Raw genomic sequence first — 17,093 nt, 5'->3', positions numbered from 1 at the left:
CCACTGTAACATCAATATTCACATAAAGTATATGCAACATACATCGTTGTATGAATATTGGTATAAATGCACACTAATCTATAATAGTTAAAGATAGACTGGACTGTCAGCCAATGGTGTCTTGGTCGAATCAGTATGGGCCTCCGTCAACCTGCTCTATTTTCCCATGGCAGTCACCGCCCCAGACCCTAACAGGAGCCCACACTACACTTTCCTGCAAGGATGAAAGTCTCACACTGTGGGCCATAGTCAATTTCTTCTACCACAGACCTTCTGTCCTTGCCTCCAATTTCCAGAGAGAGACAACTCATGCTCCCTTCTGCTCACATAACCGAATTTCTGTCCTTCCAATTGGGTCTACGCTCACACGACCGAATTTCCATTTCTGCAATCGGGTCTGTGCTATCTGCTATCTTTAGCCTCGACAATCAGGATCTCCTAGCCTCTGTAAGTGACTCGCCCAGGGTGATGGGGATGACTCGGTACCCGGGCCTTTCGCCTGACCTTGGGGATGTCACGGTGGTCGGCTCCCGGGCCCGTACTCTGGGGTCAGCTTTTAAAAAGGGATTGGTTTGTTTATTAGTTTTATTAAAGTTCGTGACGCCACCTGTGGTTTCTGGTGAGATTCACCAGCGCTGCGGCAGTCCACTGAGGCCGGTGATAAGGCAGCTTAGATGGTATCGCTTCCCACAGGTGGAGCAGGGCCTCAGGGCAGCGTAGGAGGGGGGATGCTGGGCAGACGAGACAAATCCGGGTCAGAGCAAGAACAGGGATGGACATGATAGTCACTTCAGTACCTTTTACTGGTGGAAATTCAGACACATCCCAGGGCACTGTAGGGTGAAGGGTGCATATCAGAATCCTCCCCAATGAGCGGGTGTAGAGCCTCCTGTTTCTTGCCTCTGCGTAGTAAGTTTCTGACCTGCCTGGAGCTAGGCCTAACTTTGTCTCTGTCCTGCGCTGGCTGACCTTGTGGTAGGGCCTTTTCTTGGAATACACGCTCCCAGCTTACGGGGCCTATGTGTCTCCTGGCTCTGTTACGTATCAGCACTTTAGCGATCCTGGGACCTGTAGTTCTCCAGGGATTCCGGTTATACCTTACTGGGTCATAGAGATCCCGGTAAACTCGGATCCGGTGTCCGGTAATGCTTCGGGGTGAGCTAGTTAAGCTCCTTTGCCCCCTATGTACTAACTTCTCCACTCGCCTTCGGCCTTCTCGGGCCCTCACTAGGCTATACACACTAACGGCAGCTTGCCACGCTTCACCGATCTTATGGCGCCGGCACACCTAAGCTCACTATTCAGAGCTACAACTGAGTCTGGACTGTGCTCCACTGCAGGAACTCTCTCAACAGACTTGACTAGGCTGAGCTCAACTCTGTATTCAGGTCTGTGCTTGCTGAACTCTCCAGAGGAACTGAACTGCCTGGCTCCACCTTCCCTTTTTATATCCCTAACGGGCTCCCTCTGCTGGTCTGAGGTGGAAGGTGCAGATGTGTGAATGTTTATGGGGGCCTCTTGTGGAGGATTCCATCAATGCACTCTTCCAGGATCTGTGATACCAATCGCAGCTGGGCGTCAAATTCCCCCCTAGCAAAGCTTAGCACTCCCGGGCTGATGTACATTTTATAACAATAAGAAACATTAACAATCTTCCCTTTATGGGAGGCACCAAGCTTAAACGTTGCATAATAATATCAACAAATACAAAGTGTCCTCAGAATTCAAGTCTCTTGTGGTGAGGTTCCCAAACAGGATGTCCATCTCACAGAGTAGAGTACTTGGTGGTTTGAGGGACCTGTCCCAAACCCTCAACGTAGGCCCTGGGGTGGCTGCAGGGCATGGAGATCCCGAGTTGGACCTCCAGTAGAGCCACTCCAGACAGGTTTTCCTTCGGTGGTCACCTAAAGGGGCACTCCTGGGAGCGCAATTATATACAATAAATAGTTTTTGGGCTGCACACAGTCCTCAGCCACGAAGTTCTTTATGCAAACAATAAAGGAATTAATCAGGTAACGTGTCCATGTCACTTGAACTGTTCAATAATAAAGCAAAGCACAAAATAATATACATTAGTACAGTACATTATAATTTAATACCCCAGGGGTAACTATCTACATTTGTCAGAGGTTAGCTGTCTTACTGCTTGTACCTATGAGGGGGTTTACCTCGCGTGCTACGTGTTGATCTGCGTAGTGCGGTGGTCTGTGAGGTATCAATGTCTGTACTATCAATTACCCTACCAGTTCTACGTGTGACTATGTTGTAAAACTGCCTTAACCTCTCTCTGGAACTGGTAAGTCTACCATTGGCTCGGCCTTCTTGCTCTGCTCCTGCCGGGGATCCTTCGTCCGGGGATTCTTCTTGAGCTGGCTCTTCTGCGGCACTAGGCTCTTCTGCAGCACTTACAGGTTCAACTTGCTGTGGAGGGTCTTCTGGTTGTTGAAAGAATTGGAGTATTGGAAAGATTACTGCTCCTCCTAGTTGGGGCCAATCTGCTGGGAAGTCTCCTAAGTCAGTATGGATTACTGCTTCTTTAGGCTCCTCCTGGATAATGAAAGGCACTTCTTCTTGGGGTTTCAGTAGATTTGGACATAACTTTAGATGGTCCCTGGATACTGTGGCAGTTGTCCTTCCTCCATCTCGACTAATTATGCAGGTCTTCTTATTATCAAATCTTGACTTCAGCACAGTGTAGGGTTCTTTCTCTCACTGGTCATCAAGTTTGTGGTTCCTTCTTTTCCTTTTCAATACTATTTCACCAGGTGTGAAAGGCTCTGCGGGTGCACGTTTATTGTAGTGGGCCTCTTGCTTATCCCTCACCTGAGTGAGACTGTCCTCGACACAGGCTTGTACCCTTCTGTACTGCTCTTGTCTGGTCATGTCCCAGTCCTCAGTGGTCACATCCGCTTCTGGTTCTACTACACCAAGCTCCAGATCCATGGGCAACTTCCCAGGTCTTGCACGCATAAGATATGCCGGAGTACAATTGGTGGAACTCACGGGTATGTGGTTGTACAGATCCACTAGGTCAGGTAGTAGGTCTGGCCATTGATTTCTCTCCTCAAGTGGTATGGTCTTCAGCAGGTCGATGATGTTGTTCATCTTTTCACAGAGACCGTTGGTTTGTGAGTGGTACGGTGTAGTTCTTATCTTTTTACACCCGTACAGATGGCACAACTCCTTAAACAATTCAGCCTCAAAGGCCGGGCCTTGGTCCATCAGCACCTGCTCAGGGTATCCATGGAGTCTGCAGAAACACGCCTGGAAGGTCTTTGCTGCTGTCTCCGCCGTCAGGTCCTTGACGGGGGCGACCACCAGGAACCTAGAGTAGTGATCCACCATGGTCAGGGCGTAGGAGTACCCTGACCTGCTGGGTGACAACTTGACATGGTCCAGGGCCACGATCTCCAGGGGTCGAATCGTCTTGATGGGTTGCAGGGGTGCCTTCTGGCTGCTGTAGTCTTTTTTTCTGAGGCCAAAGGGTCCACAGTCTTGGCACCACCGCTCAATGGAGCTGCGCATTACTACCCAGTAGAATCGACACTTCAGCAGGGTCTCTAGCTTTTTCCAGCCAAAGTGTCCCGCCTGATCGTGGTAGGCCTCCAACACCATTTCTTGCGGCCCACCCGGTATTTAATTGTAAATTGGTAATTTGGCTTCCGAGCCATCCATCGTTGTTCCAGTGCTCCTAGCTTGGCTGTTTCAAGATGGGTCAAAGGGTTGTTATCAGTGAAGGCAGTGAACTTGCTGGAGGCCAGGTAGTGCTTAAATCTTTCAGTGATGGCCCAGACCAAGGCCAGGAACTCCAAATTGAAGCTGCTATAGTTCTCTGGGTTCCTCTCGGTCGGGCGGAGCTTCCTGCTTGCGTATGCGATTAACTTCTCCTGGCCATTCTGCTTCTGACTTAAGACAGCTCCCAGCCCTTCGTTGCTGGCATCTGTATACAGCAGGAGCGGTTGGCTGTAGTCAGGGTAGGCTAGGATCTCATCGCCTGTCAGGATCTCCTTCATCTCCTGAAATGACTCGGCTTGCTCCTTACCCCAGTGGAACGGTGGATTTCTGCCTTTGGGGGACTGCCCTACCAGGAGGTCTTGCAGAGGGGCTGCTTTCTTAGTATAGTCTTTTACAAACCTCTGGTAGTATCCTACTAGTCCCAGAAACTGATGCACCTCCTTGAGGTTCTTCGGCTCCGGCCACTTCTGGATGGCAGTGATCTTCTCCGGGTCTGGTGCTACCCCTTCCGGACTGACAATGTGCCCCAGGTACTGTACCTTTCTCTTGAGCAGGTGGCACTTTGAGGGCTTCAGCTTCATCCCATACCGGGACAGTGAATCAAATACCTCTGCCAGGTGTTTCAAGTGGTCCTCGTACGTTCTGGAGTACACTATCACGTCATCCAGGTATAGTAACACAGTCTCGAAGTTGCGGTGTCCCAGGCAGCACTCCATCAATCTCTGGAACGTTCCAGGGGCATTGCAGAATCCAAACGGCATACTGTTGAACTCGCAGAGTCCCATCGGGGTTGTAAAGGCCGTCTTCTCCCGATCCTCCTCAGCCACAGCTACTTGCCAGTACCCACTAGTGAGGTCAAGGGTGGAAAAGTAATTTGCAGACTTTAAGGCAGCTAGGGACTCCTCTATGTGTGGTAAAGGGTATGCATCTTTATGTGTAATGCGATTTACTTGTCGGTAATCTACACACATTCTCATGCTCCCATCCTTTTTCCTAACTAGCACTAGGGGAGCTGCCCAGGGACTACAACTATCCCTTATTACCCCCGCCTTTCTCATGTCGTGCAACATTTCCTTAGCCTTCTGGTAGTGAGCTGGTGGTATAGGCCTGTAACGTTCATTGATTGGGGCATGGTCGCCTGTGGGGATATGATGTTGAACCCCCTTAATCCTCCCGAAGTCAAGTGGATGTTTACTGAACACCTACGAGTATTCTTGAACCACCCGGTGTACACCCTGTTTTTGATGGGCAGAAGTGGTGTCTGTCCCAACATGGAGCTGTTGACACCAATCCTCCACCTGGGTTTCAGGGTCATTATCCTCCACTTCATCTGGTGAGGCTAAGGACTCCGCCTTGTGAATACAATTGTTATTTACAGCATGTAATTTGGCAACAGTGGCATAACGTGGCAATCTGACCTCATCTTCCCCACAGTTGAGAAGACGGACGGGCACCCTCCCATTGCGTACATCTACCACTCCTCTGGTGGTTAAGAGCAAGGGTCTGTGCTCAGAGCAAAGAGGTTCTACTAACGCCTAGTAGCTCTGTCCTCTAAGACCTATAGCAGCTCTACACCAGATGAGCATTTCACTCATTGGGGGGACGACAATGGGTGTGGGGTCCGTTACACGCACATTACCAATTTCACCTTCCGTTAACCTTACTTGCTGTTGGTACATCAGGACTCGGATCTCCTTCTGCAGCGCCCTCCTCTGTCCTGGTCTGGCAGTGTCAGCTATCTGTTGGAGCAAGAAAACAACCTCTCCCAAACAGTTACCAACAATGATTGCTTCGGGGTGAGCTAGTTAAGCTCCTCTGCCCCCTATGTACTAACTTCTCCACTCGCCTTCGGCCTTCTCGGGCCCTCACTAGGCTATACACACTAACGGCAGCTTGCCGCACTTCACCGATCTTATGGCGCCGCCACACCTAAGCTCACTATTCAGAGCTACAACTGAGTCTGGACTGTGCTCCACTGCAGGAACTCTCTCAACAGACTTGACTAGGCTGAGCTCAACTCTGTATTCAGGTCTGTACTTGCTGAACTCTCCAGAGGAACTGAACTGCCTGGCTCCACGTTCCCTTTTTATATCATTAACGGGCTCCCTCTGCTGGTCTAAGGTGGAAGGTGGAGATGTGTGAATGTTTATGGGGGCCTCTTGTGGAGGATTCCATCAATGCACTCTTCCAGGATCTGTGATACCAAGCGCAGCTGGGCGTCACATAAGGACTCTGCACCCCTTGCTTAATCCACATCCAATATTGATCTTGTGTTTCTGGACATACTCATCACCTACGTCAGGCCTAGCTACCACAGGTGACTTGTTACAAGTCGGGGCGACGACTGACTTCCTGGCCTGACCCCTGTGGCTTTTGTATTTTTCTGCTGCAGATCACATGTCCCCTGTGTACCTAGCTCTCCTTTCCTCTCATTCAGCCTGCCTTCTGCCCTTTGGTTCCAATACCCTTTCAGGTTCCTACACCTATATTCCTGATCACTACATGGCAGCATCTGCCCACAAATACCTTACAGCTCATTTCTATTATATGAATCACTCACTCTCCTTACATTCCTCCTCTCTTTAAGCTCATCAGTACTTGGATGAGAAAGGTTACTTATGCTCTAGATGCTCCTTGGCGGTGGTCTCAGAGTCACCAATATCTAAACACACTCCTGTGTCTGCTGTATTACATACTGCCATATGAAATCATCTTCCGCATACCTCCTGGGTGAAACACCAGTGTTGGTACATTCAGATCTGTGAGGTCCCTCCTGACCTGTCTCTTCTGGGACACTGAGGCCCTGAAACACTCTTCCTGTGATTTTGACCTCTACCCTACCCTCTAAGCTAGCCCCGGTCATTCTCTCTTCATCAGACACACATATCGGTAGCATGTAAGGGTGCCGCACTCTCTCTGGTGCGACGTCTTCTCCTTTCGGGGTGTACTGTCCTTGTCACTCGATGAGGAACAGCCTCCCACGCGTAGTCCAATTTTCCCCAAGGGTGCTTCACTTGAACCAAAACTCGATTCCCCAGCTGTAATGGTGCCTCCTGCACAGGAGTTTCTACAGGATGCATTTTCCCCTGGGGCTTCTGTACAATCTTAAGTCTCAGTGTCTCTAACCGATGTTGGTGTTCCCACACCAAAGTTGTGGTGTTTATCTTCGTACAATCTTCCTCTGGATCAAGCTCTAGCTCAGTAACCTTACGGCTGTTACGTCCAAACAGCAACGTGTAAGGCGTGTACCCTGTCATGGCATGAACCTGGTTACTGTACACCCAGACCAGTTCTGGTACAAATTCAGGCCATTTCATTTTCCTGTGTCACGGTGTAGGGGAATGCTGGTGAGGAAATAGCAGATACGGGCTGGGTGAGCAGGGAAAACTAATCTGTCCCTAGACTGGGAACCCTGAATAGCTCTGACCTCAAAGGTATCTCTGATGGTGAGAAGGTTCGGGTCTCCACCCTAAGCCCTAACTCCTCCACAAGCCCTGCGCTAATTCGCCTAACCTCCCTCCTCAGAACAAAGGTACAGCAATCTCAAAGGAAAGGACTTCAGCAGCACAAACGAACAGCACTGCACAGCATGGCTTCCACATATAGAGTGAAACTCTATCAGCTGCACCACCTGGTGGAAGGAGAGGCTACTTAAAGGCTAGGGGGAGGAGACTCACACAGAAACTCACATCCACCAGGACATGGCAATAGAACTGGTATTAACCCATGCAGTACAAGAGGGAATTTCACAGTTTACCGCGGCATCTATAATAGACCGCAGATACACAGCGCTAGACAGCGTGTGACATCCTGTCATCTTCCTGTTGTTCTCCACAATTCTCAGAATGTAGATAAAGTTCTGTTGAAACGTTCACAGTCCCCATTTCCCTGTGGGTGGTAGGGTGTAGTTCTGGAATTCTCAATGTTGTACAGTTGGTGCAATTCATCCATGACTTTTCCATGAAAACAGGCTCCTTGCTCGGAGTGAATTCTTTTTGGACACCCGTATACCCACATGAAGTCATGACAGATGGTGCAGGCCGCTAACTCGGCTGTTTGATTCCCGGTGGGAGTCATGACTGCAAACTTTTTAAAATGATCCATCATCACCAGACAGTACAGACAACCATTATCTGAGTGGCTGATCTTAAGATAGTCCACCATCAGCACTTCCAAAGGGAAAGAAAACCTCTTCACCTATATGGATGCTCTGTGTTTAGGGGGTTTAGTCATCTCACCCTGATGGGATTTCCGGTACTCTTCTTTCCCCACTCAATTTACTTGTGGCCAATACAGAAGCTGTTGTAGCCAGTGGAAAGTTCTCTCTGTTCTGAAGTGGGTATCACTCTCATGGACTTCCTTCTTCACTCTGGGCTTCATTCCTTGTGAAATCATTAGCAGATTGCAATGAGGTAATCTGGGCTACCGCCCAGGGCCAAAGGCACCGGGGGTCCTTTGGCCATATTGTCCTCATTATAATGTTTTATTTCACCACTGTCGGCAGTGCACATCTCCGGACAGGGAGCTTTCCTAAAGCTCAGCTGCCAGCAACTCACAATGGTTGCTGGCATCTACAAGGCTATGTGTGTATGTGCTCTTAGGAATAACAGAAACTTTGGTCCTCTTCTCCACTTTTGGCTGAGATTTAGAGGATTAATCGGAGACATAGAACCGCTGTTCTCCACTTTGGAATCCAACCCTTCAGATATATGGTATATGATGTATAGTATTGATATACCAAAAATATCAGTAATAATCAATTAAATTCTAAAAGACATTAATCAATTTAAAATTTGTATTTATTTAGTTTAATTAAATCTGGCATGGAAGGATGAAGACGTGTTCTTGGAGAAGCCTTCAACTTTAGCAGGTGTTTCTTGCTGGTCAGGAGGCCACGAGTACATGATTCAAATCCTTCCATACAGGTACAGCATTGATGGTGGACATGCTGTAGTTTCTTCAGGGCGCTAGATGTGGGGGTTTTCTGTCCTGAGATGTCTAAGGTGCCCTGGTGACAGCAGGCAAAAATGAAGCTTCCTCTGACAGTGCGAGCAGCCCTGGATAATCCACGCCGGCAGGATGATATCATCCGGTGGAAGATGGAACCTATGAGAAAAGATGTAAAACTAATGTAAGTAATGGGACTCCATATTAGAGGGTACTACTGTGGTGTCACTGTGGGATAACGTTAGAGGAATCTCATTACACAGAGGGCAGGGATCATTGTCAGTCATCATACATGTGACAATCCCACCACTGACAGATAACATCTGCTCCACATGACTTCTTCTCACTGACATCATACAACAGGGAGATTATTGTCACACTTACCTCGCCTACTTTCCCCCTCTTCTACTTTCTCAGTTTTTTCTTGTCTTCTCAGTTTTAGAAAATATTTTCTTTTCTTCTGAACTGGAGATTCTAATTAAAAAGTCAGAAAAAAATATTAATTATAAACTTCTAAAATATTTTCTTTGTATCTATATAGAGTTATGCAACTGATTTAATATGCACCTGTAGCATTTCTGTGTGCCGCCATGTGGTGTCTCCCCAAGGAACTATGTCCCCTTATTATCATGACATTACTTGCAGCAAGCCACTGTGTTATTGTTTAATCAGTTAGATAAAAATTCAATGCAACTTTAAAGAGGACCCGTCACCAGATCAAAAGTGTCTGAGATTCACTTTTATCTTATGTCTGCTGCTCCCCTGAGTATTCTGATATTTGATTTGCTAAAATCCACCCTATGGTTTTTTCCATGAGGGTGTGGCTCACAATTTTATACTGCAGAACAACCTAAAGACACGCCCCAGAGGATCCTGTGAGCACCGCCCTCTTAGAAAAGACCATAAAAGTAGCACTAAATAAGACCCATAACTCAAAAAACAGAATTCTCAGGGGAGCAACGGGAATAAAGTAAGTAATTTTTGGAGCCTTCATGTGCTGATTCACATTATAATTTTTGATTATAGGCTATATTTGGATGGCCTATAAACCTGTACATACCTGACAATGAGGACGAGGATGACTTGCTGTTTTTAGCAGTGAAACACTGATTGTCTCCATTAGTTTTGGAAGAGGAAGACTCTTTCTGCCTGTTTGGTAGAAGAAAGACCAGTAAATTAAAAGTAAAAACAATAGAAAAATGAAGAACACCTGTTTGTGAGGCCAATTAGGACAACATAGAGGGGATACCCTGCCCACGGCCTCAACTAGTAATATTGGCCTGTCATGAGCTGGAAATGAATGGCTGGTCACAATGAACAGCTGTTATTGCAGTGTTATCACAAGCCAGACGCACAGAGATCAGCAATCATGGGGTGGTGGATGCTGGATTTACATTTGTGTTACTCGTGTCTTGTATTTGGTTCTGAACATATATCAAAACTAAATCTCATAATAATAATAATCTACTCACATGTCTGAGTGTTTTTCACTGTTCTCCTGGGAACACTGTGGAGGTAACATAGGCTCTACATTGGTCATCATCCCGGTATTGGTGATATTTAGCTAAAACAGACGGAGAAAAATAAATTGATTTCTTTTTAAGCATTTTTGAAATTATAGGTTTTAGACATATTATTAGCCACATACTTACTTTAGAAAACCTTTGATAAGATGATACAAAGTTTTTTATTTCTGGCCAGTCATTGTCCTCTCTTGTGTCCGCCTCATCTGAATTCATGTGTCTGCTACAACGAGCTACAAAGTACAAGTGTTATCAGAGATAATTAGTATAAGACCCGGTCAGACATTCACCCTGTTATCACTAATAATGATGAGAACTTATTTTCACATAAAATGAAAGACAAGACACACAGAAGTTTTCTACAGATGATGTCTCATTTTACTTACTGATAAAGTAGCGGGTGTCCTCATCTGACTTTAGCTCAGGAACGAACAGGGGCTTCTGACTTAGAAGGTTGTCAAAGTCTAAGTGATGCAGAAATGGATGCATTTTGATCTCATTTGCTCCGCCTGGAAAAGGAAGACAAGAAATAAAGTGATAGAGTCATTTTTAGAGAAACTGCTCCATATCGGTACAGTTTATGTTAACCTGAACTGAAGATGTAACAGCAGACATGAAGGAAATGTACTGAAAGTCACAGCATGAAAAATGGGGAATGGATAAGTAGGTAGATTACTGAACCTCATGGACACAACCATTTGTCTGGTCACAGAGGTGTAATAAGTCATAATACTATTATAATATTACCTGTCCCAAGTCTATCTGCTGGATCTTTTCTGAGCAGCTGAGTGATGATGTCCCGAGCATCAGGTGGAATAGAGTATTTATGATATGTCCAAATTAATTCATCTGTTATATAAAAAGCAAATATTACAGGAAATGAAACGTTTTCATTTATTTTCATAAAAAATGTCCTTAATAAGGCTAGAAATTAAACCAGAAAACCAATGAAACCAAATAACAGTGACATCACAAGCATTCAGATTATTTTACTTACCCTCAAGGACACTGCGTAAAATATCTCTTTTTAAAGCCCCTTTAAATGGTGTACATCCATAAAGAAATTTATGTAGAGTGATCCCTACTGACCACCAATCAACGGGCCTTCCATAGCCTTTCCTTTGGATAATTTCTGGGGCCATGTAACTAGGGGTGCCGAAAGTCTGGAAACCAACAGAAGAATGAGATGATGATCAATAAATATAATTGCGTCAAATAACATAAGTGCAAACGTTTTATAGAGAAATTGTCAGAGAAGGAGAAAGAGATGAAATCTGTAAAGTACAAGATCTTGCAAGTAAAGCCTACTTCTTCATCAAGGAACTCGCTGGTGATGTCCTCAGTTGAAGCCTTGTAGATATCTGAGCTTGGTCTCATGAGGCCGAGTTTTGAAACCCCAAAATCGGTGACCTTAATATGTCCTGTTGATGATATCAGGAGGCTGTGAAAGAAAGAAATGGTGTTAGACCCAAGTAATAACCCTTAAACTGTATAAAAACTATAATTTTTTTTCCCCTTTATTATACTACTGGGGTCACTTACTTGCCAGACTTCAGGTCTCTGTGCACCACACCATAACTGTGCAGGTTACCGTTTCCGCAATGTACATACGGGCCAGGGGGACTGGTAAAGGACCCCTGCGCTTTATAAGGCTGGCACAGTCTCCTCCTATAGAAGAAAGCAAATATGAGAGGTGAGGGTTTGTTTCAATGTAGATTACACATGATGAGGGTGAATATGAAATAAGTGGAAATATTGGGACAAGATGGCCTATATAGAGATATACTGTGTAATGTAGAGCGTATACTGTATACTACATGTAGCCATCCATGTGGGCACATTATGGTCATATATAGGTGCTAGGATTAAACAGACGTGGGCTGGATATCGATACAATGGATGTGTCCTACCTGGAACATACTCCATGACCATACACAGATGAAGCTTAGTAGGAAAAGAGCAGAACATGGAGGCCACAAAGGGACAATCGGCGAATGCTGAGATGTCCCTCTCCAGAAAGGCCAATTCAAGTCTCTTTGGCTTTTTCAGGTTCTCCTTGTCCATTGTCTTCATAGCACAAATCTGGTTCGTGTCTTTATGGCGCACTAAGTGGACGGCCCTGGAGAGGAAGAAAATCCATGATTTATTACAAATTCTTATTAACGGTCCATCTATAGACCTCATCAAATCATCTCCTGTACTAATTGTAAAAACTAGATGTGAGGCCATCACTATAAATCCATGTCTAGAAATGCATAAAATAATACTTCCTAAATGATTATCAATGGAGGGTCCACATCCACGTCACATCCTAACTGACCTGACAGATAGATGTGGACAGTGATGTGGACTCCTAATTTCTCTATGGGAATATTACATGGGCAGGACACCGAGGCATCATCATAAGGAGCCCTGGGAAATAAATATTATACCAAAGTAAAGCTCACCCAAAGGCTCCACTGCTGATCAGTTTGATCTGTTTATAGTCGCTCTTACAAGGATTTCTCTCTGGGTTCAATGATCCGATCAAGGCCTAAATAGGAATAAGAAATGACCTTAAGACAGAGAAACTGCATGACAATAAAAGCTCAAGATGCAGGAACGTCTCCCTTCTATATTATGTCCATGCTGATTACACTGTAGAGAACATGATACAAGCTGGACCCTCCACAGACCCCATTATATTATAAAGGGAAATCCCCCATACACATAAATCAATACTGCAGGGAAGGATAAGGGACATCACACAGAGGGGGCAGGAAGAATAACGCCATTATCACACATAATATGTCTGATCTACATGACGAACAGTGATATCCCATTGTCATATGGGATATAATATGGGATGTATAATTCACACCCGTCATCTGATGATATACAGACGTCCCTCTGATACTTACACTGGCAGATTCCTGGATGATCTCTGGTGTCTCACATATTCCACCATCAGTATTTGCCGACACAGTTATTCCTAAAATAATGAAGAAACGTTATTTATTAAATGTCTATATCAGCACTTAATAACCAAAACAAAAGGAAGCAAAAAAGTCAAATATCAAAAAACATAACAAATTTTATTGATTAATCAGAACAATTCATGATAAAAAAAAATAATAAGAGAATGTCAGACACAGAGAACGCTCTCTCTTTCAAACCAAGAACAACTGATCAAAATCACTTCAAAACCTATTCATAATGGTATTCATACAAGTTTGTGTCTGTTTAGAATGTAGAAGATATAGGAACAATCTGTAGGCCTCAAAATAAATAAGACAAATAAAAAAGAGAAACCTGCACAGTCTGGGAGGGTGGGGAGCAAGACCCCGACATGCTTTTCGCGTAGGCTTCTTCCAAGGGGTATTGAAGAAGTTTTGCGTAGGCTTCTTCCAGGGGGTGTGTAAGAAGCCTACATGAAATGCGCATCAGGGGCTCACTCCCCACCCTCCCAGACCATGCAGGTTTCTCCTATTTATTTGCTTATTTATTTATACAGAGGATGAAGAATAAATCAACTTATTCTTTGCCGTTCTCAATAACGAAATATTTGAATGTAAAATATTAGATGATCGTCTTACCTTCTATCAGATCGGAGTTTGGCCCTGGCTGACTATTATCAGGGTCAGCAACATTTAGGTTTTGCCCCTCTGCGGAGTCGCCTTTTGATGTTTCCTGATGGATATAAGATATACAATTAATATAACATTTCTCAAACACTAGATTACCATATATATAAAGCAGGAAGGATTAAACCTGGATTTACTTGACAAGTTCAGTATTGGACGGACAATTCACGGCCGCTCTATCAAGTAAATTTACATTAATATTTAAGCGACTTGTATCTACAACTGTTCTCTAATAACTTCTATCAGAACTGCAGCATTTACAAGGAGGAAGATTGTGATGATCGAGTGGGACAGAGGTAGAAATACAAGCTCCGCACCGCTGAGTACAGATTATCACCACAGAGGATGGAGCCGCAGAGACAGGCTGCCATAAAATATCCTGTGTCTGCCTGGAGCGGAGAGAGGAAGGCCTCTACCATCATAAATCTGACCTTCTGCTATATGACTGGTAATCTGGAGAAGATCAGACAACAAGGACATGAGATGTAGAAGATGATGGATCCTTACCAGACGCTCCAGTAAGTAGGCCGGATACTCCAGTACAAGCAGGACATTTTGGGCCAGCTGTTTGAAAAAGGCCAATTCTCCACTTTGGGATTTTTCTTCAGCCTATAAAGATGAAAATAAACAAGAAATGAAAATAATCAATAAAATTCATAAACATATATGGTATTGCCACGTTTGTTAAAGTCTGATCTGTTAAGATAGGTGTTTATTAATTGTGTTAATTAATTCCCTAACACCGAGAAAAAAAATCAAAACGCTAGATTTACAGGTTTTTTTGCTCACCTCACTTCACTAAAAAAATGTAATAATAAGTAATTAAAGCACCGTATGTACACAAAAATGATATCAATAAAAACCTGAGTTCACTGCGCAAAAAAAGGCTTTACTTAGTTATATCAACAGAAAAATTACAATGTTATGGGTCTCTGAATATAGTGACACAAAGAACCATTTCATCTCAATTGGAATTTTTTTCACCTTGTTTCAATACAATGTATGGTAAATAGGATGGAGCCATTGAAAGCTGCAATTCATCCCAAAAAAACAAGCCCTCACATGTCTATGCCAATGGAGAAATAACAAAGTTATGGCTCTTGAAAGAAAGTGAGGAAAAAATGAGAGCAGAAAAATGAAAAATTCTGTGGTCCATAAAGGGTTAACCAATCCTATTCCCTCCTCCCCCCGCATCCAGGACCTTCCCACCCTAATTCAACTAACCCTTTAGATCCCACCCTCTCCTTTGTCATGTAGCCTGATTGCCCTGTTTTGACTCCAGGCTATTCTTATCTGGGTATTTGGCACAGGTTAAACTTAAACTTGTATTCCATTATTATTTTCCATTATTATTATATATAATTTGTGCAGATTGTCTGCTACTTACCTGGTGTACTAATGTCCAGATGTTCTGCTGTAAATGCTCAAGATATTCTGAGCTTATACAACCTTGGTGGTATTTGGTCAGGCAATCTCTCACAAGCTCCATAACCAGCCGGTAAGTGAAGCTGAGGACGCCATCGGGTAGTGGTAGCACAAAGTCAGGGTCATAGGTGGTAAGAATCCCCTGGAGTAGTGCTAACACCTGAAGTCTGTCTGGAGGAATTCCAGACATTTCAAGTAATCCAAGCGCGGTTAGTATATGACTAGCTATATGGCTTATCACACCAACAGCAATGACACCGGAATGTCAAAGTGACAACAGGAGTGTAAACACTTGTAGAAGTAGTGATGGTTAATTGTGATGTCATAATGGAATCTTGTGTTCTAATCTTAAAGGGGCATCTTACCTTATAAGGAAGTTGCCTTGCAACCCTTAAGTAGGGAAAAATATAGGCTCAGCATCAGTATCTGTTATACACAATAAAAATTATAGCGTTTTGTATCAATAAGAAATTCCGATTCCAGCGCTAACAGAAATATCTTTCTGTAGGAACAGGGCATGTGGGGCTGGGGCTGCATCCAACCCTGGCATATGAAGCACGCTGGCCCATGTTGCTCTGCCACAACCACTTCCAAAGATGGGGGTCTTTATTACAAATATGACCCTGCCTACCAATGGAGAAAATCAAAATTTACTACTCCCAATAATTCCAGTTTTTAAAGTTGGCAAAATAGGTCTCTTTATAATATTAATAGTAACCTCTTGACCCTCCTTATAATAATAATAGCGCCCATCTGGTTCTCCTGATAATATTAAAGGGAATCTGACAGTGGCATCAACCCTCATAAGCCATCTATATGGGCATTTAGGTCATAGAATGTTGAAGAAACCGATACCTTGATATCTGCCATCTGATGTCTTATTCCACAGAAATCCACATTTTCTTTTATATGTAAATGAGCTGTTAAGATCTATGGGCCGGACATAGATCTCCCTGAGAATCTGCATCCAGAGATTATTTTCAATGGAACAGGTAGTTATCAGTGGGAGACATGTACATCAGGAGAGTAGACGGTCAGTCATTACATGTGTCACACTGGAAATGACTCTTTTCATTTATAATAAGCCCTGGATGCAGATTCTCAGGGAGATATATGTCCGGCCCATAGATCTTAACAGCTCATTTACATATTAAGAAAAAAAGTAAATTTCTCTGGATTAAGACATTCATCAAATAGTGGCTATCAAGGCATCACTCTATTCAACTTTCTCTGACCTGCATCTTTATGTAGACGGCTTATGAGGGTTGATCTTACTGACAGTTTCCCTTTAATAGTGTGGCTCGGACCTCCTTATAATAATAGTGCCCCTTATGGGCCTCCTTATAATAATGATAATAATGGTGACTACCTGTTCTTTTTTATTAAATTAAAAATAATAATGCTCCCTCAGGCCTCTTTATAATAGTAATATTAATGATAAAAATATTAGATGACCCCACACGGTTTAGGGAAAGTGTCACTGAATGCAGAAGCCGGGTCTAAGCTCCTAATAAACACTACCCACCTCCTGCCCTGCTGTGTTATCACAGGCTTTATTCCCCTTCAAGCCTAAGCAGCAGAATGCCGGTATCTCCTCTTACTGCTCCATTTCACCTGCTGTCAGTAATGCAAAGTGCCTGAGCCCTGTTTTAAAGCCTCTTGCTAACCCCCTCCCACCATGTATCTAGTGGTAGACCCCATATTAATATAAGCCCCCTACATACCTTGAGCTGCCCCTCTCCAGCTGTCTTTTCTGGAGCTGATCCCAGCAGGTATGGCTGACAAGAGGCTGCAGCTGGAGGCCTTGTGCTTCAAGCAGCATTGTGGGGAGGAAGGATAG

At 44.3% G+C, this 17,093-nt stretch overlaps 1 protein-coding gene across 1 annotated transcript; it reads right to left on the bottom strand.

The window, feature by feature from the left end:
* Positions 1-8,332: 8,332 nt before the first annotated feature.
* Positions 8,333-12,319, bottom strand: LOC141258446 (microtubule-associated serine/threonine-protein kinase 3-like). The gene is made up of 12 exons (XM_073673445.1): positions 12,116-12,319; positions 11,748-11,873; positions 11,514-11,646; positions 11,203-11,368; positions 10,953-11,054; positions 10,592-10,714; positions 10,335-10,438; positions 10,155-10,246; positions 9,743-9,831; positions 9,067-9,156; positions 8,575-8,841; positions 8,333-8,373 (listed from the first exon to the last, which is right to left on the bottom strand). The coding sequence occupies exons 3-12, from the start codon at positions 11,580-11,582 to the stop codon at positions 8,333-8,335; spliced, it is 1,143 nt and encodes a 380-aa protein (XP_073529546.1). The 5' UTR covers positions 11,583-11,646; positions 11,748-11,873; positions 12,116-12,319.
* Between the last annotated feature and the right edge of the window lie 4,774 nt (positions 12,320-17,093).

This window comes from Phyllobates terribilis, unplaced genomic scaffold (genome assembly GCF_046119375.1).
Source record: "Phyllobates terribilis strain yellow unplaced genomic scaffold, ASM4611937v1 Scaffold_3__8_contigs__length_932513732, whole genome shotgun sequence".
In the NCBI taxonomy this organism is placed as follows: domain Eukaryota; kingdom Metazoa; phylum Chordata; class Amphibia; order Anura; family Dendrobatidae; genus Phyllobates; species Phyllobates terribilis.
Note: the sequence above shows the minus strand (reverse complement) of the source record. Positions and strands in the feature narration are given on the sequence as shown.

Bases quoted from the DNA above. Each gene is read 5' to 3' on its own strand.
- LOC141258446 (XM_073673445.1), bottom strand. From the start codon at position 11,582: ATGAGACCAAGCTCAGATATCTACAAGGCTTCAACTGAGGACATCACC. The intron at 11,369-11,513 runs GTAGGCTTTACT...GTTGGTTTCCAG, and splicing joins GCGAGTTCCTTGATGAAGAA to ACTTTCGGCACCCCTAGTTA. The intron at 8,374-8,574 runs GTCTTCATCCTT...TCTAAATCTCAG, and splicing joins GAAGGCTTCTCCAAGAACAC to CCAAAAGTGGAGAAGAGGAC.